Source organism: Athene cunicularia (genome assembly GCF_003259725.1).
Source record: "Athene cunicularia isolate RWA chromosome 3 unlocalized genomic scaffold, athCun1 chr3_part1, whole genome shotgun sequence".
Taxonomy (NCBI): domain Eukaryota; kingdom Metazoa; phylum Chordata; class Aves; order Strigiformes; family Strigidae; genus Athene; species Athene cunicularia.
Window position 1 is genome coordinate 67,540,751 of NW_020799097.1, and position 24,497 is coordinate 67,565,247.

A 24,497-nucleotide genomic window follows, 5' to 3' on the forward strand; every position below is an offset into this window, starting at 1 on the left:
TCACATGCTGGTAGCAAATCTGTGTCATCAGAGTGACTTCTGCAATTTTTCTTTTCCACTTGCAAGAGCCACTACACATCTACAAAGATGATAGCAAGAAAGCCAACTGCTGAGGTTTTTACTCGTCTTATTTACCTCTGGAATGTGTTTTCTCCTCAGTTCTGGTAGAGAGAACCTGTACACCACTGATCATAAATAGCAGGATGGGGCAGACAGCATTTTGGTGAGTGCATCTCCTGCACAGAGACCAAGTTCACAAAGGAAGAACACACTGACAAGCTCGTTTTCTCGGGGGGGGGAAAAAAAAAACAAAACAAACAAACAAACAAAAAAACCCCACAAAACCAAAAACAAAACCAAAAACCACTTACTAGACTGTCTATTAGAAGTGCCTACCTAAACAATGCTTTTCTAACAGGCTGCCAAAACACACCAAACTAAAGCCAAAACTTCTTGTGCAGTGACCTCATTACTTGTCACAAATGGGACTGTTGAAGAAAAATCCTATGCTAATGTATTTTGTAATAGTCATCAGGCAGTCATCATCCTTCTGAACACATCTAGTTTGAGAAGTCAGACAAAGCATCTTGACAAAATGCTGTAAAACCAGAAGAAAATAATAGAAACACTTATCAATTCCTTTTAAACATTTATTAGGTCCAGAATGGAACTGCTGGACAGAAGAACACAAGGCATCGCCACACAGCTTTGGCAGACCCAGTTGCAGCCACCAAGATGCCTTGTTCAAGGACATGAGCTTTAACTAGCAAATTACTGCTTGTTTTCAAATTATTCTGACTGTGGCAATGCAGCAAAGCAAGCCGATCTAACTGCCAAGTGCCAGAGATTCACCCTCCTCCAACCTTCCGGCACAGACTCCCTACTACTTTTTTTGCACGGTCCTGGCACCAGCCTGGCCCTGAGCTGAGCCATTTCAGTGCACTAAACCAGCAGAAAACTAAACCTCCTCCTCTCCTTCCCAACAAAAAAAACGAAAGTCTCCCGCCCATTCAATGAAACACTGTTAAGCTTCGCTAAAATTAGCAAGGCACTGTACTGATCCACAGGGAAAGCAGGAGATCCAAACTGAATCGGTGTGCTGCAAGAACAGAAAACTGTCCAAAATTAAGGAAACTGTTTCCCACATCCCCCTGATTCTGACTCAGATTTGTAACACCAGCAAAATGACATGTAACAGCGATGTGATTGATGCACACTGTATTCTGCATCACGCAAACCAGAAAAAGCGTAAGAAAAATCTCAGAAGCATTAAAAAAAAAAAAAAAACACTCCAACACCCAAGATACATTAAATACGCATATACACATCTATACTTAACACAGACCTGCTCATTGAATTTTGTCAGTAATTAGTCCTTCATCCAAAAACCTTAAATAATTCTTAATGATACAGAAAATATATTGGTGAAGCTGACAGATATTATCACCTCAGTAGAGACAGCATATGAAATCTTTCCTTTAAATCAATGGCAGAGCTATGAAGCCCACCACCTACTCTCAGTACTTTGGAACAAACTCTCCCTATACAGAATTACATTTGCCTGTTTATCTTCTCCTACCGATTTAGTTTGCTAAATATTTTTCCCATTTCCTTTCTTCCAAATACACTGTAACATGTCTAGCACAGTGTAGTTTTTTAAGTACTTGGGTAGTCAATGCACATACATAATCCAGTTTTCAAAGTCATAACGTGCCTTGAGGGATGTGAAAGGTGTTAGGAAAAATAAATAATGCAGCAAGAGTTTTTCCGTTCAGCCAACCAGCCTAAAGTTACATTTTTCTAAGTACTTGTATGTATTCTTAGCCACTTTTAAGTATGTGTTAAAAGCACAGAAACAATAAAGAATTTGTAGTTTTTCTGTAAGCCACGAAAACCTCTGCAGCTCCCTGGTGTAAATGCATAGGGTAACGGATGAGGAAGAAAGATGGTCACCTTCTTAGTACTAACTGGATTTGGGTGTTCAGCCTACTTAAGCTCTTCAGTAACAACTTACTTCAGTGGCTAAACCAAAACTAGTATTTAACAAACTCAACAAATTTGTAACAAAAGCTTGCTGAAACCACTGGCAGAGGAAAGCCGAAAATTATCTGAAAGTTAGAAACTATATATATATTTTACTTAAAATCTTATTACTTGGATATTGCCAGCACTCTCACTCTTCAGACATAAAAGGCTGACATCTTACTTGCTCAATTTGAGCCTCAAATATCTAGCTAGTTACAAAGCCGAACAAAAACATTTAAGTTTTGTATTTCAAGATTTCTGAAACATGCAACTGTCTTCTAAGTAAAACATCTCCAACCCAAAACAGTTGCAGAAAACAAGGCAGGATGAAGGAGAAACATAAGCTTAGATGTTTAGAATACTGCCATTACTAAGGATATCAAGGTAAAAACTGAAGGGATGAATTGAAAGTATGCTCAGTGCTCAAAGCACTTTTCTGAAATACAAGATAACTATTTGTCAGAGAACATCTTCTCTTTATATCCTTCAGAAGACTGTAAGATTATTAATCTTCAGAGCACAAAACACTGCAAAACTACAATTCCCGATGTACCCTGCAGCCCATTCAATTACCACAAGTACATGAGTCCTTGCTAAGAGGAGGCGGATTAGTTTTAAGAAAACATAAACCTAGCTCTGATGTGCAGTTCCCAGATCTTTGTAGCTGGGCATGTATTTTTCCCATGCCCTATTCCTCTTGCAGAAAAAGAGATAGAGAATTAATCATCTGAGAGGCAGTGAATGATACTTTTGGTTTCCTCTGGAAGAACAATCTCAATGTGATACTGCAAACACAAAACTGCTTTTTGAACAGATTTTGGCAATGCCTTCAACACCAACGTATGTGGTATTGGAAGAGTAACATCAGAGCAAAATGGTATGTTACTGGATTTCCACTATCTCCCAAAATGCTTCAGCTGACCAATGGAAGATAAAAATTCAAGCTCAAATAATGAAGTGGCACATGTGAGCAGGAAGAAAACTTCCTGGCATGGCTCAGAAAATAGGATCAAACCAGGACAAACCCATGTTCCTCCTCTCTAAATTAACAACCACACCCGTGGTCCAGCATTCTGGAGCAATGGAGCAGCTTTGACAGACAGGGAAAATGTCTCATCTACTGCTGCAAAAGAAAGCCTGCACATGGCATACATAGCATGCATACATATGGATGATACTATGTGAGATGTGCACTCTTACCAGGCCTGAGGTCACTGCTACCACACCAGGGTTTGATAATACATATTACAGTTATGACTAACAGAGCACAACTTCAGCTGAAACATCTCTGAGGCATGGTTCTTCCAGGTTAAGTGGGGGGAAAAAAAGGAGTTTGTTAGGGAGAAATGTATTATCCCCATTGTGTGGTTTGGTTGAGCTTCATGACCTCAGCTCTGTCCCACTGCCTGGCTCTTCCATCCCACTCCCCAAGCTCAGGTGAGTCAAGGGCTGCATTAATGGATGGAGCAGAGGGATGCTCACACCACATAACCACAAGCAGCACCAACCTGCCACTAAAGCCTCCACGGTGTCCAACTATGCTAGAAAAGATGCACCTAGTCGTCAATGAAAATAAAGATCCCTCCAATGTAAGCCACAAGAATGCACAAACCATCTTGTAAAAATAACTAATTACATTTATTGCATTCACTACTTCAGCAGCAGCAGAATTTAAAAAAAAAAAAAATCATACAGAAGACCACTGTCACTATTTGGAAAAGTGAAGAAGATGGCTTTGGAAGCACACAGGGGAACCTCCTGCCACCTCACAGAGAGGACAAGGCATCTCAGCCGGGAGGCGGCCAACAGAGGTTTGTCTCACCAGAGCCCCAGCAGGTCAAAACAAGTTGGACAATTAACTCTACCTCGCAGGAAATACAAGCACCTGGAATTTCGTGCCTTTGCCAGTATGCACCCCATTACCGAATTAACCAGCAGGGAGTGGGCAGATGACATGCACCAAATTTACTGCCTGGTACTGTAAGACCATTAATTTATCTTACAGCTATTTTATTGGCACAACCCCTGCTCTCTAATGGTGCTCTTTTCCTGACTATGAGAAATTACTGGGCAGTTTGTGCTAACTGCTTTCCCGTCATGTTTCATTTCCAAACACCATCTTCTGTCAGTTTATTCCCATTCAACTCAAAGTGACTGTCAATGTGAATACAGATGATCTGTTCATTTTTATAATCATCTAATTTTGAGAGTAGTTTCCACCTCCCCTACTCCTTGAATTTAAAAGACTAACCAAATCCAAGAAAAAAAAAAAACAAACAAACACCAAACCCAAGCCACCAAAACGCTAGTAGATTAAGCTTCAGTATTATAGGAAATTATTCTGCACATGTCATTGACCCATTTTACTTTCTTTGAGAAAATAAAAGACTTGTGGAAAATGGAAACAAAACACAAGGAAAAAACCCCCAAACAACCCCAAAACCACCACACCCCTACAATGTTTTATCTGTATATAAACGTTTTGCACAATAGACAGACACATTCTGGTTTTCTATTCCTGTTTATTCTACTAAATTTTAGCATTTAACCAAAAGGAAGTACCCTTCAAGGAGCTGAACCCTCACCTCTGAGCACCCACAAATTTGCATCTGCACGGGAAACACTCTCAAAAAGCAGAAAAATCCAGTAAGGACTGGTGGGAGGCAGAGCAGGGTTAAAAAGAAAATAAGGAATCCCTGGAAATGGTCCTGCACTGCAATTATGTAACTTGATATCAAAGGTGCGAAAGCTAGAATGAAAATATTTGATGTGACAGCTCTTCACCTCAGTTGTAGCATGCCCTATCTAAATAGCAGGAGAGCAGATGGTAATTTTCAAGCACATTTAGACCGGAATGCAAACGATACTTAAAAATAAATACATAAATAAACAAATAACAGCACACATGGAATAAATAAAGCAAAGCATGTGTAGGGGGAGAGGATGTCTTACTAGGCTGACATAGCTGGGGAAAAAAAACCACCATCACACACACAAATTTACAGTCACACAAGCACTTCTTCAGATCTGACATTTACAATTTATTTCTAAGCTAAATCACCAAATCGTGGAGCAATACAAAGATGCATGCACTTGTCCTGGCAAAAGCTTTGAAGTTCATTGGTACTAAATCTGCAGCCCGGTAAGCTGTGAAAACTCTGTCTCTTCAAATGAAGCAGCTTTTGAATACTTGTTTTGAAAATTTTAAGTGAATAAACAGACTGCATAAAATTTGTTCAAACACCCACCACTACCTAGAGATTTATGCAATGTCAGATGCACCCTCAAACTCCAAATTATTTTTGACTGTAAGAAGCAATAAATCATTTTAGTATTAATAAAGACTGGTTTCAAAATGCTGCTTGCTCCACAGATAATTCTGAATAGTTTTCCAACTGTCCAATCAAATAAATCAATATCTGGGGTCATGGCAGAGGTGGATTTGTGAGCTATACATGGTCTGTATTTAATTGTAATAGCAAATCCTAGATTTAAAGCACCACTACAGCTGACGGAGCCAAGAACAGCCAGGGCCATCACTAAGAATGGTGCCTACCACTGCCCAGGAATCCATGCTGTCAGGATATTTATGGATCTGTAGATATATATATATATATATATATATATATACATCACCATAATCACCATATATATGTATGTATATATGTGTGTGTGTGTGTGTATATATATATGTCAAAGACAAAATTTAACAAAACTGGGACCAGATGAAGAGAAACGACAGAAATATATAGTGAATTGTTCTCAAGTATCTACTAATTACCATTATGGCTGGTGGAGGGGGATGCCCACACACCTTTTCCAATTCCCCTCATCTATACAGTAGGCCACATGCTTTTTGCTGGTCATCTTTTCAGGATTGCCACCTATTCTAACAGGTGAGTAAATGACAATCTACCACTGACAACTAAATGGAAACAGGTACAAATCTTATTTTTAAGCTGCTGTGTTTTTAAGGAAAAACACACAGTTTGCCCACTTAGCTAAATTAAACTTCTAAAACTGCTTTTACACAGACTATACTAACAAGCTACATGCATATGCATGCCCTCTCCAATATACCAGTCTTCCAGGGTTACAGTAACTTCCTATGTCAGTAAATCGTAAAAGAAAACGTAAAACTAATTGTGCCCAAATAAACCAGTGAGCAGTCTTACCTCAGTGATCCTGACATTAATTATTCCAAAGTCCTAATGTTTCATCCAGAGCAACAGCACCTAATATTAACAATTTTATCTGCCTGCATAGCTAAGCACCCCATCCATGCCCTTGCCAGTTCATCTCACAGTCACTGCAACGGTTCTCTCTGGTGCAGTCACACCAGTTTTGTTACCCCACTGCCCTACTCTCCGGCAGACACCTACCTGACTCTGCAGGTGGCCATACCATACCTTGTGTATGTCTTTGTTGGTTTCTGCTTTCCCTGCTCATCCTAATTTTTAAAGGTCTCCCCAGTTCATCTCCAGACCTTCTCTTATGATGCTACAGTCTTAGGCATGAACACACATGCCCATACAGCAAATCCTGCCATGCTGAAAACATAGAAGAACCCTGGTGCTGGAGGGTACAGTTTCTCGTGAGAGCAACAAGGCACATTTTGTCCTGACGTCACTTGAGACTGAAAAGATCAAGACATGACTGGATTAACAGGAGAAGAGAGAAAAAAAATCAAATTAAGTGCTGAGATAAAAGCAATTAATTGCTATGTCTACAGCACAAGTGTTTCCACCTGATGTGTAAGAGCACAGTTGTTCAAAGCATGCTATAAGCCAGCACATTTAAAACTTGGATTTTGCCTCCAGATTTTGCAAGAACACGATTTCTGCTCAATAAACATTATTTGGATAAAGCGCTACTGAATATGCAGCACCAGGTAGGTATTTTATAATTTACTTGCAAGTATCATGCATTTTATAATAAATTAGCATAACAGTTCAGCAGCAGTCAAAATTTGTACCCAAGCATCCTAATTACCAGGATTCTGTCTATACTCCAACTCTAATGTGTTATCTCATTTGCTCATTAGTATGTAGTATACATGCATTACTAAAAGCACACAAAAATGAAATTATCATAAATATATAACTACAGTTACATTTTTATTAGGTTTACAGAAATCTGAAAGAAAACTGAACTATTAAAAGCAAAACTTACATATAAAATTGTAATAAACTGTGTATTAAGTTTAATTTATTCTCCAAAGTACCCCAAAAAGTTCTAAAGTGAAGAATTACATTTTATATAAAAACTACTAATAACTGTCTATTCATTGTCTAGAAGAACTAGAGGTTATTATCTGAAATAATAACTTGAGTATATTGTAACATGGCTCCCAGGCATTAAAAAAATATAAAGCCATTTATTAGCTATTAATAGAGCCAGACTAAATTGATATGATTAAGTCACAGTTTTATCTACTGTATAATTTTATGAATGTTTGATTTGCTTCCTTGCGGTCAGTTTTGGAAAGTAAACTGTTAACCAAACAGTATTAAGACCCTTACTCCCAAAGCATGCCAAGACAGCAGACCAGATACAGAAGTGCTTAGTATGCATACACTTGCATGCATTCTCACATGGAAATCTGGTAAGGTAAGCTTTTCTTTGCACGTTTGTGATTTCACAACAAGCAGTGAGAATCAAGACATATGGCTAACCAAATTACAAAATGCAAAAATCATTCTCCAAAAGTGCCTCACACAAACTCAAGTCCACACCTGATCACCTTTCTTAAAGAAACTCTCAATCACCTTCAGTGGGACAAGTTTGGGAAACAAAAAAAAAAAAACCAGCTCAAAAAAAGAAGAGCTTCACAGTTTAAATGGGCATTACAGAACTGGACCAAGACAAATTCAGGCGAAGAACCTCCCTATAAACTATGGTTGGTTAGTGCTTCTCACAGGCCACACTTTTCCACACTGCAGAGAGCATGGCAGCCCATGGACCGGCCTGACAGCTTGCTGCTGTCTTACAAGTTTTTCCTGGAGGATGCAAGTATTACCCTGCTCATGATTCCAAGCAAGATGTAAACCAGCATTTCTGTGTCTTCTGAACTCTTAAGAGTTTACCAGGGGTGTTTTACAAGAATGAACACCTTCCATCTCCAGACGCTGCTTTCATACCTTCTGCATGCATTTTAAATTACTTGCCTGATAGTAAACATCTCAGGCATAGAGAACTCATTTCCACAAAAAGCACTCCCTTTTGCAAAATTAAGAACCACATTACATTATTTTTTAGTAATTAAAGTTCCTAGTTTATGAAGACATAACAATGTGCTACAGGTTTAAAACATTGACCACATTGTTGGAACATGAGATTCACTTGAGAAAGAAAAAAATAAATAACTTTGCAATAATGCAGAAGGAAAGCCATTTCACATTCATGTCATGCAATATTTTAAAGACCAAGTTAATTTCCAGATATTTTGGGGTTATTTTGATTGTTTGAAGATATTCTTCAACACTTGAATGAGACAGCAAGCATCACGTTGCATGCGCATGTGGCCACAGTTTTCCAGTCAGTGTGCTTTTCTTGTCTGTGAAAGTACAGCCCGTGCTATATACCTGTATGCTAGACTGAAAATTATTCTTTAAAATTTGTTCCACATATTCAGTTATACACAGATTCAGGCCAAGATACCTGAATCATCTCCTTTTAACCAAAAAGGTTATTCAGTTCTTGGGAATTCTTACAAACAACCACATTCTCCAGTTCACTGCAACAATCCTAATTCTTTATCTGAGCTCCATCTCCACTAACCATTTTGAGGGACCAAACACCAGATTCAGTTTTCTAGTATCACTTTCTTTTACTCAGCCAAATGTCATATGAATGCTTTTAAACTGCAGGATTGCACAAGGAACTTGCACTCAACCAATTATTATCTACCATGACTTTCAAAGCTTTCTCTGTCATTGCTTTTCCAGAAGAAAGAGATATCCTGTAAGTGAGACCTGCATTTTAGTTCCTAGATCACAGTGGATTTATTCAAATCAAAGTATTATATATTAGGTCTGGTCTTATTTTAATTGGCAAGCAGGTATGAGTAATATATATATATTAATCTTCAGTTGGGGGTTTTTTTGTTATTATTTTAAAGAAAGGTTTAGTCTCACTGATTGGTAACTGTTCTATTTTGTCTTATTAGCTCTAGGTTTTGCACTAGGCTTGGCAAGTCTTTTTGCTAACCAGAAAAACCTATTTAAATGTCCACACACACTTATTTAAGCAATTATGTACTTAAGCAAATATTTATTCAGTTCTTAAATTTAACATGCTTATTACATTAGAAAATGGTAAACAGAACATTTCTTTCTTACCAAATCATTTTTTTATTCACAATTAGTGATTATTTATAGTTGAAGGAATTTTACTCCCTTTAAAACGGGTCTTCATTAGTTAAAGAAACCACTTTAAAATAAACTCAATCCACATTCAGAATATCCTTATTAAACAAAGCAAGAAATAGCTTCAAGAAGTGAAGCTTCTAGTTTTAAAATTCTGACAGATGCTGGAGACAGAAACAGCAGGAGAGAATTAGTTTTTCCTCAATTATTCACTTAGTAAAAAATCTTTAAGCCATTTCCAAACATCATCTATATAAAAAAAATTCTTCCCAAACCCTTTAGTTTGTGACCATTCCTATCCTTGCGTTGCTGCCCCTCTGAAGGTAAGAGACACATGTTTGTATGTGTACACAATGTATCTACCAATCTAGATGCATCCATGGTCATAGACTTTATGCTGCTGCTTATTTGAGCTCAGTTCTTTCCGCATACAACATAGTTAAATCAAGCTATGGTACTTACAACTAAAAAACACTAACTTACTTCTGTGACCAGGTCTTCTTCATCTGCCTTTGAATTCCTCAGTGTCAGATACAATGCTTTTCCAGACAGATTGTCTCCTGCATTTACACCCAGTTTTTTAGAGAAACTCCTAAGGGTTTCAATACTGGCAGCAGAAGGTGTTAAGTCCCTGCTCCACCCACCCTCTCCAATGCAAGTAACATTCTTAAAGGACTGGTCATCCTGCTTCTTCTTTATTTCAGTGGTAACTAGCGGGTACTAGCTAGTACCCTCATCTCCTGTCTTCTCTGCCAGGACAGCAACTCAGAAACATTTAGGATCATTTGCTTTTGAGTACTCAGTGATTCAGAAATACATAATACCACTCTTTATACAGAGTACCAGTTTCCCCTCCCCTTCTACCCATTCAGTTCTCTCTAAATAGCTTATAACCATTTATTTTAACATTCCAATCCTGTGAACCTTCCCACTAGATTTCAAATAATACCAAGTAGATGAAATTTATAATCATAAATGACAAATTTCATCTCTTCTTGTTTATTAGCCCGGCTGCCAGCATTAGAGTACAGGCAATTAAATAGGGTTGGGGTTTTCTTCTCCCTCCTGTCGTGTCTAGGTACCTTGATCACTTTTGTTCACAAAACTATCATTTAGATTTCAACATGAGCTTACATGTTCCTGTAATCTTACCCTCCACCCCCACTGCCCCAGCTTAGAGTTCTTCCAGCCGCTGAAGCCGAAGTGCCCCCCAGCAAATCGCTTCTCCAACTACTGGAGGGAGTCCTGCCAAAGAACACTCTCCCTTCCCTTCGCAGACAATAACCAACTTCTCCGAAACTCCACCAGCTTTCTACACTCTACCAGTGGGTCACTTCCAGGATCTTTGTTTCTGTTCTGCTTATCAGGAAGGAAGGCTTTTTGAGCAAGTCAGCTGGATAAAGAGGCTTTTAAAAAGCTTCTGCCTCCTGGCAACTAGCATCAAACCCTACCTTACTAATGTGAAATTCTTCCACCAAAGCTGACTGACAGGACATCCAAATGTGGCTGGGGGCAGGAGAAGGGGAAGAAGGGGATGTTAGGTTTCTTGCACTAAATGGAAAAGGTGGGTTTTCTCCTATCTCATGGGAAGTTCTGAGACTTGGGAATGTCCCTTGGTCATCATCTTCTGGGATTCTCAGCAGCTGCTAGTGTGAGCCATACCTTCCTTTCTTTAGGTCAGAGAAAGACTATCTAGCTCTATTTTCTGGCCAGTGGAGCAATTCAAAGCATCAGAACTCCAAAGTCCTTCAATCCTACCACACAGATTTAGTCCACTTATATCTGCTACTTTAAAATTTCTGAGATTTTGTTCTATACTGGAAAAAAAAAAAAAAAAGAAGCCACTGCTTCAATATGTAGTATGGTTTCAGGAAGTACCATATTTTATATTAGTGGTACTGTAGGGTGTCCAAAGGTTGACAAAGAGCCAAGCCCAGGTGAAGACACTAATCTGCAGTTTTTTTTTTTTTTTTTTTTTTTTTTTAAGATTTGCATTTGCACACTTATTTTCACATGGTAACTCAATAGTTATCAAAACATACTTCCATCCAAATGACTGCTGCTTCAATATGTATTTTTTTGTAATACAGGTCCAGATTTTTCCCCAGCCCTACTGTCATTATGTTTACCTCGTCTGTCTCACAAGCAGAAGGGAGACCTTTGAGACAGATCAGCTCATAACCACTGCAGTTTTCCACTAAATAACTCTGAGAAGGGACAGGTTGCCACAGGAAGGGCTGGTAGGCTCTCCCGCTGCCTGTGAAGGCAGCACTCCTCACCAAACGGGAAGCCTCCAGTTGGAAACTGCAGCTGCAAGGGCAAAATTGGCATGTATACCACAACCTTAGGCAGATTTCACTAAAAATCATGTGAACCAATGGGAGAGCTAATGGCCCAAATAGGGTTTCAAAGGGAGCCCCCCAGCAATATCATTTCCTCTCCCAGAAGGAAGAGCAAGCAGAATACTGACCAAGCATCCATAACACCTCTATCCAGAACAATATTTCAGGCTTCCATTACTCACTTATTTTTCCACGAGGAAATATATAGCACAACTAACAATATTAATGTAGCAATAAGGGCAAACATGGGCACCTCTACCTGAGCTGACAAATATATTTGCAAGGCTCATTTCACCTGCAGCTAAACAGAGAAAGTTGCCCCAAGACAGGGAATCTTAAGAAAAAAAGACGATAAAAATCCCCCAAGGCATCTGCACACAAATACACAGTTGTATGTTGCTTGCTACAATAAGCACTTACACTGACTTCAACCGAAGGAAAAATTATGGGACGAGAGTGAATTCACATCCTTTCAAGGGGCCCTATTGCCCAATTCATTCTGCCCTTTTCAGCACAATTGGGATTTTCACAGCATATCACATTCCAGTACCTGAATATCTCAATTTCCAAAACAAGATGTTAACAGCACAGATAAAGAACTCCAGCAAGTGCGCCAAAACAAGACTACGCTTTTTTCAATCACTGTTCAAATATTGGCTATAGTATCTTGCCAAGTGCATGAAAATAACAAAGAAAAGGCACCTCTTTAAGGAAAATATTAGGTCTTTCTATTCTTATTCATCCTTTAGATGAGCCACTCACAATATTTGTTTTCAATTGTAATTTGACATACTCCACACCACATGCATTACTAAATGAACAGTACTACTGAAAGCAACACAAGGAGAGCAAATATTGCATTCCAAAAACAAAGACAGCATAGTAATAAAAAATGTGCAGATTTATGTTGGATTCGCTGTAAAAATATCTCCAGGCTAATCACAAACTGTTACAGCATCCTCGATATTTCCCACTGCTAAAAAAAAAAAAAAAAAAAAAAAGGAAAGAAAAGAAAAAAAAAAACCACCCTATGATTCAAAATGGAAGTTCAGTAATTATTTACAGCCCAGTATGTAATCGGCAAAATGACTGGCAAAGTTCTTAGCACATCAATTCAGATGTATGTAAGCAAGGCATTCCTTCCCCGCTGTAGGCGGCCCCATGTCAAGCAGCTATGTGCTAGAACTTGTCCTGTGCTACCTGTTCAAAGGGAACTGTGCAAGAGTATTTCAAGCTCTGACAGATACCACTTTGTGCAAAAACATCCACAGGAGTATTGCAAAAAAAGACAGCACTGATGTTTCAGCAACCCCTGTGTCAAGAAAGGTGCTCTCCTGCATTTTTATTGACACGCAGGAAGTGGATGAACATTCCTTGTACAATCACTGCCAGCACCAGTGACACTGCTTCTCTACTGGTCCGGGGCTCCTTTCCACACCTCTTACCAAACTATCATTTAAGACTTTGCACCCCCCTTTTTCAGATGCCAGATAAACTGTGAAATTTTGCATCTCTGAGACAGTAAAAGTACCGAACAAAACCACAATGCAATAAAAAAACCTATCGTTTGCACTATTTCTTCACTACAGAATTAACAAGTGGCAAAGTGTGTTGTCCTTTCTTCCAGCAAATAGTTATTAAAATCTTGAGGACACTTAAATTTATTACCTGAAAGGATTCAGGACACAGTCTACAGCTGGAAGTGGAATATATAAGATCAGATCCAGGTATTAAAAAAATACTTTTCAAGTAAAAACATGTTTTCTCCACTAAGAACAACACTACATGCAGTGTGCATCTTTCCACATTCTTATAAACAACAGCCTTACAACCAGGTTTCATAACAATAACTAATTTTATCCTCTGGGCTAAAATCTCTTTTTTTAAAAAAAAAAAGCAGCTTTACAGAAAGCAGAAGTTTCAGAGTTCCTGCAAGCAAGTCTAAAGCAACTCCAGTAAAAACACAGCAACTCACACGTACACTGGGTTCTGATATTTAGTCAGGCTTTTATTCTGCTATACAGGATCTTAATGCACACCAAGAATAGGAACATATTTTTAGTCAGTTCTACATGTGAAAGACAAAAATGGGATGACAGAACATGAGCAAGAAAGAAGAAAGAAAAGCCTACACCCAATACAACCAAAGTATATCTGATCTTTTCCTGGCTATTCTTCAATTACTTTTTGTGGCTATGCTCCTCTTGTAACCCCTGCGTTACAGGCCTAATGCAATATTAGAAAACATTTTTCTTGTATAAAATCAAAAAAGAAAGGCCAAGTACCCACACAGTCTTGGCATTTACTGAATCTACTCTTCACTACTTGCTGCAAATTTACACAGGTCATAAAACAATCTTCAATTTGAGAAGGATACATGGGATTTCGCACTGCATCACCTCAGAGGACTGAAAACCCACCTGCCTGCTCTCCAACATCAGGTATGGTATTTTTCCTTGGTGAACGTAAGGTCTAAAGTATCATTTTCTGCAGAACTTAAGGTTCATTTTAGAAATAATAGTTTCCTCTCTAGAACAACTTTCCAAACGTAAAAGGGCCATAAATCTATTAAGTACACACTTCCCAAACCTGCAGGGGGATATCTTGGCCTCTGATTTTCTTCAGTTTTGCCAACCAGCAATAAAATGAAACCAATGAAAAACAAACCAGTCAATTTGCATCTGTCCTCCTAAATACTCTCCAGTACAGTGGAAGAATCAAAACACATGCTAATTTTCAGTGTTGCAAGCTCAGAAAGTTAAGCGGGACAGCAGAGGCAAGCAGTGCAGTTACTCAGAAGGGGCAAGAGGAGCTCAGAGGTCCTTGTCGAGCAGCCCTGACTGCTTCCTCCATGCACAGGAGTTCTTGGCATGGACTCTTACATATTCGTTTTTACTGAGCACCACTTGCACAGCACGAAAACAGTTCTGAGAAAGACAATCTTGTAAAAAGAACAAGGCGGTTTTGCTAACCTGTCCTGTAACACATGTATTTGCCAACATGGCCTGTAAAACACATGTGTGTATATAGACTCAAGATAAGTAATGTTACTTTTACAATTAAAACATCTTCCCTAAGTGGCTATATAAACTCTGTTTATTTTGATTGGACTCTTGTCTCAAAAGACAAGTTATATTACAGTTTGCCAAGAAATACACAGAAATCTCTTCATCACTGTTCTGTGAAACAAACTAATAGCAAATGTAATTTGTCCCTTTGACATATATATCAAAGGCAAATTCGTTCAATTTCCAGAAGGTGTATTTTAATATAAGATTCAAACATGCCTCCTCATATCATCCAGCCACTAAATTGTTTATTACCTGTTATGTGCCTTGTTCTTAACATACAAATGCAAAAAGCATTACTAAGAAAAAATGTTGAAAAGGAGGGAAAGGATGGAGCGCACACAGAAATACAGCAGACACTGATTTTTTCCTTGCTCCTCTTCCCCACCCCCAGAAGACATTATAAAATTCAGAGATCAAATACAAGGATACAAGGATGCAAGCATTTAACACATTTGTTCTATTTCGGGCAAAGCAATGAATAAGAAGCACAAGTACTACAGAAGCACCCAAAAATGGGGTCACACAAGGTAGCAGAAGAATAAAAGCCTACAAAAATTAAATGAGCTGTAGTTTTAAGTTATTCCTTAAGTTTTTAAATCTTTCTTTCATCTGTCTTGAGAAACAACACCAAAAGCTTAAAGTATTTACATTAGGATCTTTATATGCACCCAGTTAGTATAGTTATAAGGAGCAATGCAATATATAAAAAAACTTGAGTTTTAGAAAAAATTACCTACAGAGAACATTATCAGTTTTTAGCATATTTAAGATAATTTATTTTTTTAAAACATCTTATAACTCACCTGATCCCACAAAAGTCTTAATGTTTTAGTTGATCAAGCTTACAAAACTGAAACAGATTACTGAGCAAGCTCTGATTATACTACATGGGACCCATGTCATTTAAGACTGACTACATAAAAAAAGGTGTGGAAAATGCTTTTGATTTTTTTTGCATTACTTACTATGCTGCTGTAAATTTAATTTTTACTTAAGTTATATCGAATCTAAATCTAATATAAATCCTAGTTTTTAGGGGGGAAAAAAAAAAGCTGGTGGTTGCAGTAGGAGTCTAATCTTGAGCTACTGAACATCAGGTATTTCCCGAAAGGTCTATTGTTCCAAGTAGAAAGCTACCTGATTCTGTCCCAGGGTCACCAAAGTAAGGGTACTGATCCATCCCATTCTGAAATGCTCTTTAATTGACTTAGAGGACTGATCCTGCCTATGCTGCTATCAATCAACTAAAGACAAGTCACTTAGCCCCCAACAATGTGGCCCCCAAGTGAAATCGTAGCTTTGCTGAAGTCACAGCAAATTTCCCACTGATTTCAGGCAGGTTTTACCTTATCTTCAGCCCTATTTTCAGCTGTGGGAAACACACTCCCTATTTTTAAGAAAGCAAACTCTACTGCCTCCCTCGCTTCCCCCAACTAAGTTCAAATTTACAGACAATTGATAGTATCTTCTGAGAAACTTATACCAAGAGGTAAAAAAAATTAAAAAAAAAAAAAAAAAAAGCGCTGAGCTGTCCCTCAGGGACATTATAGAAAGTATGGTTACAAAAAACTTACCAGGCATGCACATGATAGGTCTGGATGTCATTTCAGTAGTTTGGAGTGTCAATTATTCTTTGATGAATATTATTAAGAGAAAACTACTATGACTACAATATTAGAGTAACAGTTAATTATTCCTTACCTACACTTTAAAACCCTCCTGGTGCAGTCATTATATGGCAGCTGTTGAATAGAGTAATGCAGCAGCCTTTTCTTAAAGCAAGATGCTTATTTTACTTCAAATGTAAATAAACTCATGTCTCCTGCTGCCATGTAAAATGAGCTGTTCATAAGTAAATGATTTTGTATCTTCCTAGTGAAGCAGCAAACAGCCCTCTGTTCTCCACTTTTGATCAAAAAAATCTATTTCCTGCCTAACTCCAGTGTAGAATGACAGCTAATATTGCTAGCAAACCAAGTTCTCAACAATAAAATAACTGCTTCCTTAACAGCAACCTTTTTCAGAACACCAACACATAGGGTTCACATGCTTTCCTCTCTCATGCCCGCAGTTCCAAACAGAGTAACAAATGTGATTACAGCTATTAAATATTCCAACTGAAATACAATCATTTAGCAGTAACAAAAATACATTTTATTTGGCACAGTACATTGATGACTCTTACGCACTTTCTGTACAAATGTAGATTGCCATTTACTCCAGGATGGATGTAAAAATTAGCATTTACTGAACATCAGTACATAGTAATTGAACAGATAAAAATGTCGACCCCGTCTCATTTCCAAGCTTTCTCTCACCAGCTGAAGGATCTGTTCTTTTTCCTTTTCAACCTACATTTTTTCCACACAGTTTCAAAGAAATGATAGAAGCTACTGAAATGTTTCTATTTACCATAATAATGCAATTCTGCTACTTTAGGGATTTTCTTTGGTAAACAATCTCAGATGACCAGCATTAAGATGAAGAGCTAAGCTACCATAAAGACCTCAAACTTATGTCAAATTTGATTCTGTGATTATCTGTAATCTGTGCTCACCTCCCTCTATAGAGTGAATTACACTCAATAGAAGGGATAATTCTAAAGGAGACAATACAACATAAAGCCTTATCCTGCCATGAACTAAAGTAGCAGCCTTTTTTTTTCAATTTAGTCAATGAGGCTTAGTATACCCAAAAGAAAGAACCACGCTAAACATTTTTCTACAGTCTGCACAAGCACAGTATTTAGCATTTTCCTAAATCTGAAATTTAAAAAACCCATTTCTTTACATGACAAAGAACAGCAACTTTTCTTTATAATTATTAACACTTGACCATCAAAAGATCCATTCTTAAAGATGACCTTAGAAGGAAGACAAATAGCTGTGACTGCTTGCCCCTTTTTCTGATTCATAAAAGGAAGGATTCAAACCTTACACTCTCCAGGAAGTATTTATTATTATTATTCTATTGTTGGGTTTTTTCCTGGAAGTTTGTAGCATTTCAATGGGATAGCAGATATATCATTCAAAGAAAATTTTACTGAGGAATTATTTTAAAATAATAGTATGCTTTTTAATGGAAGAGGAAGTTGGGAAAAGATTCCTCTTTAACAATTTCAACCTTTCTGCTTTCCAGGAATTTCTAAGGAGGTCTATAATCTACTAGTGAGAGGTCCAAATAAGTGTCCAGGGAAAAAAGCAAACCAAACCAAACAAACAAAAACCGAAAATACAACACATCCAAAAAAAACCCCCAAAACAAAAGAAAAACAACCCCCCCAAAAAAAACCCAAGGCAAATCACACAAAAAATCTGGAAAAACATACTTCTGAAGCATGCGCTGATCAAAGCTTCACACTCCCTTTTTATGTGTGTATATGAAATGCATCTATCAATCTTTAAGGAAAAGCAACACATCTCAATGTTTTGTCCTCTGTTGGTTGTTTCTGAGATTCAGTCATATGGATTCATTCTCTGTTCTCACAAAATAAATAGGCTAAGAAATGAAAATGCTGCTTATTTTCTGTGTCTGCTCCCTTAACCAATACTAAAATCAACTGTGCCAGAAGATGCTTGGGAGCACAAAAAACTGCAATATATTCAGTATTCTCTAGCTGGTAAGGGCAATTATACAGACAGAAGACAACAAACATATCACTTGACTAGTATTCACTGTATGCATCCACATTTTAAGTTAATAGTTCAGAGCAAAACAGGACAGTAAGCCTCACTTTCTTGGCATACTTCAATCTTCTAGAATTAAAATTTTTTGAGAAAAAGTAGTACACACACAACCAGCCACACAGTAGTAAACACATTTGTGTTTGCTAGCTTTAAAACTCTACCTGCCAAGCCAACAGCCAATTGATTTCCTTGGCGTAAATTCAACATTTCCAATCCGGGACATTACCCAATACGAGCGCTGTAAACCCTTTCCTAAATGAGGTAATCGCATTGGTGCTGCTACAGTTCTGGTTGACTTGCAGTTTCCATTACAATAAATCCTTGCTGCACATTCCCAGAGGTTTTACAACTTCTCTGCCCCTTTAAAAAAGTTACTCCAAGTTGAAACATGCCACATAAGACTTAAAAAAAAAAAAAAAAAAAAAGCAAGCAGCATATTTTCCTTAATCCTCAAAAGGAAAAAAAAAGGAAAAATGTTTCACTGAATATTTACAGTACCACTCTTAAACCTATGAGAACACTAACAACATTTATTTTTGAATCCTATAAACCAATAATATTGAAAATGTTAAAGGGACAAGTGATTAGCACCCCTTCACCTTAGAGTATTTCTATAGCAAAAAAGGGAGAAAGAATAGACCAAGGTTCAAGCCTCATAACTGACTTACTACAAGATGACTCAAGGCACTAAGACAACTGCATGATCAGTACTGAAACACTCCATTTTAAACAGCTATTAGGAATGGCTATTGTACATATCCACGCAACTATCTTTCATAAAGAATTTACTATGCATTATAGCAACACAATCCTATTTACACAATAAGCTGTTGTTCCAGTCCATCAAGTACACAAGGAACTCTAATGCATCCTTAAAAAAAAAAAAATCAATTACACAATAATCATCTGATTAAACAGGCACATCACACTGTTCAATTCTTTCAAACATATTCATAAATTCAGACTTTCAGACTTTGCTGAAAACTTCCAAAATCTGTATGCATGTATTATTACATTCCTGTACCCAGAATATACACATTCCTATACATACAAAACCTATACTGGGTATTACATTCTAAACCCTCTAAGTGGGTATTACATACATACTGTGATCTCCCTGGAGTCCTGGGTAAGGAGTGCTAATAATCCTAAAATTACATTCATCCCATGAAGACCAGGAGAGAAAGTACATGAGATGATGAGATAGCAGTATTAAGATTTACATGCAAGACCAGCATTTTAAAACCTTAGGATGCAAACACTGGCCTTGTTGCAACGTGCATTTCAGTCATGCTGAAAACTGACAACATAGGCACAGGCTAACTTGCTCCCAGCTTTCCTTTCCCTCCTTCCCCTCCCCTCCAACTGAAAGGACAGGAAAGAGACAAAAAACCCAAAAGTTTCCTAATGACCTCTAAAGAGATTTTTAAGTCATTCTTTCACCATATATATCTATGCCTACTGACGACAAAAGAAAATAAACTGTCAAGTTGCAATCCTATAAATTAAGCGTATGACTCTTTTAGTAACACCTTCCTTTCTTATACTTCCCCTTTTATAAAGGTGCAGAATAATTTGGTTTTTAATCTCCTAATTCATTAAGACAATTATACTCCATCAGTCTAAATGCTTCACATGTTTGACTCACACTGAGTTAACTGGACATGCCTTTAAAATTTGACAAAATGATGCAGCATTCTTCAAATCACTCAGCATTTTGTCACAACAGCTATCACCCATCTTCACATGATAAATCTGGATCTCTGTTAAGCCTTGGAGAAGAAAAACCTCAGGTTACCATTAACTTTATCAGAGTTTTACCTCTTTCCTACATGCTTACATATATATCTTAACCCATTTATCTTTAGTTACATTAGTCAGTAACGCAACAAGACTGTCTGCATTTCAGATTTTGCCCCTTATATAAGGCTTAGTGTTTCGTTCTAGGGCTCATCACTGATAACTAATGAGAGATGAGTTCCAAGCTCAAATGCTTAGGAGACCTGTTTTCTCTCTTCACAAGATCCTTTGCAGTCACGTCACAAAGCATATTCCATATTTTCTATACTCACTTCAACATTCTGTGATTCCCACACAGAATGTTAAGGAAATTGGGGGGTTTATTTGTACTTTCCTGTTTGGTATCAAGCATGCCTAGACCAAAACAGTAGTTGTAAGAGAATGTCTGCAGCATTTCATAGATAGCACTTTTTCAACAGGTTAGCAGGCTATGTTTGACACCTGTGCTGCAGATACGCAGAATGGCTGCATGTGATAACATTTCATCTTTTTCATCCTCTTTAATCTTCTGCTGCTTATGCCAGAGGCCTCTCTTACCACAAGCAAGCTTTTCCACCTCTGGGCTGAAGGCTTGGAACATACTATTCTGTTGCAACATGACATGGACCAGCTACCTTACATACAGGCAATTATCTTCATTGCTACCATTTCCATTAATTTTAGCTGGATCTTTAGGGTGGTGTTTTTCATCTTTATTTCTTCACTTGCAGCATCCTGCAGCAGAGCCTGCAAGTTAAAATCTGTCAAGTCCCATAGTTCTAACCTCAAGCCACAACACTTGCTGACAAAGAGCCAGACTTAACATTTCAAGGTCTTCTTCAAAATTCAAAAAATCTTCACAGTCTAACAAAAAGCCTGCTCGTTTCATCCAAGGAAACAGAACTGACACCCTCGGCTATCTTTGGGCAACAGTAGACTATAACTTAAAATATTTTAAGAACAACCTCTCTCATTGATGTTTCCCACTCTTCCTACAGTGTGGCACTTCCGCCCTCATAATCCATCTACCCAATACTCTCTCTGCACAATACTTAAATCCAAGCAGTGTATGTGTTTAAGGCCCAGTATTTTTTAACCAATCAAGTTTTTGGAAGTGCCCTGCTATCTTGACAAATTCAATGTGACACTGTAAAGGACTCAGATTTCCAGAAAGTGCTGAGATTCATCTTCTGAAACTTCTGGCAATATTATTTATTTTATACATATTATATCTAGAAGTAGATACATGCTACACAGCCAATTTTAACAAGCATAGCTAGGCTCTCATTATTTAATATTCATGTCACAGGAGTAAAAATCCAGCCAGGAATCAAACTGTGGCATCCTGTGCCAAAGACAACTTACCACTCAGCTGGTAAGTTGGCAATTCAATTTACAAACCTGCATTCCTGCATTTTAATCCTTTGTAGAAAGGTGGTAATATATGAGCAATATGAAAAGAACTGGATTCAGATCATTAGAGGTTCACAAACCAAACACACGAAGCTTTGGAGGCTGTCCAAAACAAAATCATGCCTAGGTGGTGATGTCCGTTCAATAAAAATTCAATGTCATAATTATCCTCTCACTTTTTCCCCAAAGAGCATTAGTGCTCAGAACTGTGCTGCTGCTCAGCCAATTATATTAATGCTGTGAGAAGACGGATAGGGCCGGCAGCCAATCGCTGTGCCAGGTCACTGCCTGCTGACGGGTAATTTACAATTATCAAGCAATTAGCAAATGAAGTGAAAATTCAACACTCATCTCCACATAACGAAGAATAACTCATTTTAAAATTAAAAATATGTTTTAATAACTTCATTTTGGCTACAGCTACACAGAGAAAAATAAAGCCTCCTTTTTTCAATTTCTCCTCCTTTTACAACTGACAAAATGCTTTGCTGTTTGAATCTAGCAACCAAATACATTGTTTGACATTTCTAAACTAAACAATCTCTTCCTTACAAGTATCTATTTAACAACAGAAAAGAATAAAAAATAAGACTGTCGATAATGGTACTATTCACCCAAGTAAAATATTTGAAACTGTTATTTAATTAACCACCTGATTAACAGCCTGTCTAGAGAATGAATGATAACAAAAATAAGACAGGCACCTATCTGCCAGGGAGTCCAAAATTTTCTTTTCTTCTCTATATTTAACAATAAAGTACATCAAAAAAGCTAATCTGCTACTTAGTCAGTTGGGCAAGTGTTCTTTCCCATTAATGATCAAGCTATTACTCTGTTGTGCTCAAAGTATAGAGCTCCCATTGTCTACACTCACATTACTAATTAAAAAAAAAAAAAATTAGTAAAACATAACTTCTTGATAACCTTGGTTTATCCCCACCTCTAGAAAACTGCTGTATCTTCCTTAGTATATGGCGTGAACATTGCAACTGACCTTCTTTAAAAGGGTAGAAAAAAGGCAGAAGAGGTCCCTATCAACAATGAAATCCAAGTAGATAAAAGGAGATGCTTACACTTCTAAGTCCTCTGATATAAAAAAGAATCCTGAATTTAGGGAAAAAAATGGAAAAAGCTACACTCCTACTAAAAGGAAGAGAGAAAAAAAAAACAAAGAAAAAATCCCAACACAACAACAAACAGCTGATATAAATACATCACACTTTTGTGTTGTACTGGACACTAGTCTTGCACTGATGTCAGCTTTACATTTTCAACTTACATTTAAACAAATCTAAGCCAGAGAGAAAGAAAATTAAAAAAAAAAAAAAAAAAAACAAAAAAAACCCACACAAACAAATATGAACCCACAAAAAACCAAAAACCATACAAGGCTAAAGATGTCAACTGGAAAAAAAAAATATGGCGTTTGACATACTTCTCACTCCAAAAAGATACCAGTAACAGACTAAACTCTTTTCTGACTTGTATGGGGTTTCAGAAGACATTCACGCTGTCAACATAATATGTTTACTTTTAAAACAGTCCTTCACCCTCCTTCTACGCAAGAAACACTTATTTCTGATTTTTTTTTTCTTGTGCCCTCTCTATTACCACAGTGTCATAAAGGAAGGGAAGGAGAGGAGGGAAACCAAAGCAACACAGAAAAATCCTCCACAAACCTGTTGCTGTGGATACTGCATTCCTCCCATGGCTGCCGGGGCTCGGCCCTGCATTCCCACGGGATAGCGCTGGGGGCCAGGAGGGCCATAGGACTGCCCAGGGTAGGGGCTGCTCTGCTGCGCCTGAGAGTGAGGATTATTGCCCATGCCGTACAACTGAGGTCTCTTCATGACCATTGGATCCATTGGGCTGCCCTGTTGTTAAACACAAGCAAAGAAATACTTCAAGATATGGAAAGAAAAAGGTCGGAATAGCCATGCTTACTGCGACAAACTACACGTGTGTTTTCTCAATACATCAAATACTGACTGGACATACAAACAGGCAAAGTACCGTACCCTGGTTCTCATATTAATTAGGTGAGTTTTTGAACGCTGAGTTTGGGACTTCCATTTGCATTTAAAAAAACAGTAATAATAATTTTGCACTCAAACTTCAGTTTGTCTCTTACCTACAGAAAAACTGCCCAATAAATTTCAGATTAAGAAATAATTAAGTATACTGATGTAAACTGATTAGCATCACTGACTTTAATGTTTAAACATAAATAAAACCATGTCTATCAAGACCGACACAAGCAGTGGACAAGCCATTTAACCTTGAGAAAACATCTGTTTTCTTACCTTGAAAAAAGGGGAAAGTGTAAAGAAAATAAATTTTCCAAGAAGTGCAATGCATACAGAACGCTGTATTTCATCGCTTTCATATTGCTATCGTTTGCATTAGTAACTTTCCAGATCAAAAGGCAAGTCATAACCCACATTTTACATGGAAGGTTTATTTGCCTCCTTAACAGACCTCAGAAAATCCAAAGTGCAGTCACTGATGGTGGGGGAGGGGAGGCAAGGGAGAGAAGTTTTATTTTTAGACTTTTTGGCAGCACTTACCAAGCACTGTAACAGTTTCAGGACAGGTGTCAACCATTGTGTGGTATTACTCTCATGTTTTATTACTAAGGACTAACTGAACCAGAAAAAATATCATACTTTGTCAAGCACAGCACTGTATTGTTAATATGACATCCATTTTTTAATTCCTGAGTGCTGGTTATATTCATGGAAGAAAGGGGGGGAAAAAAAGCTTTTAAAAAGCCTATCACAATCTCATCTTCATGAAAGAGACATATCTTCCCCC

General features: G+C 37.7%; 1 protein-coding gene across 4 annotated transcripts in view; it reads right to left on the reverse strand.

Moving 5' to 3' along the window:
* Positions 1-23,554, reverse strand: part of ARID1B (AT-rich interaction domain 1B) — a 302,045-nt gene extending 278,491 nt beyond the window's left edge. For all 4 annotated transcript variants that reach the window (XM_026844507.1, XM_026844506.1, XM_026844505.1 and 1 more), the window contains exon 1: positions 23,363-23,554. In XM_026844507.1, coding sequence (XP_026700308.1) covers positions 23,363-23,548 — 186 coding nt within the window. In that variant the 5' untranslated portion in view covers positions 23,549-23,554. The remainder of the gene's footprint in view (positions 1-23,362) is intronic.
* Positions 23,555-24,497: the final 943 nt, after the last annotated feature.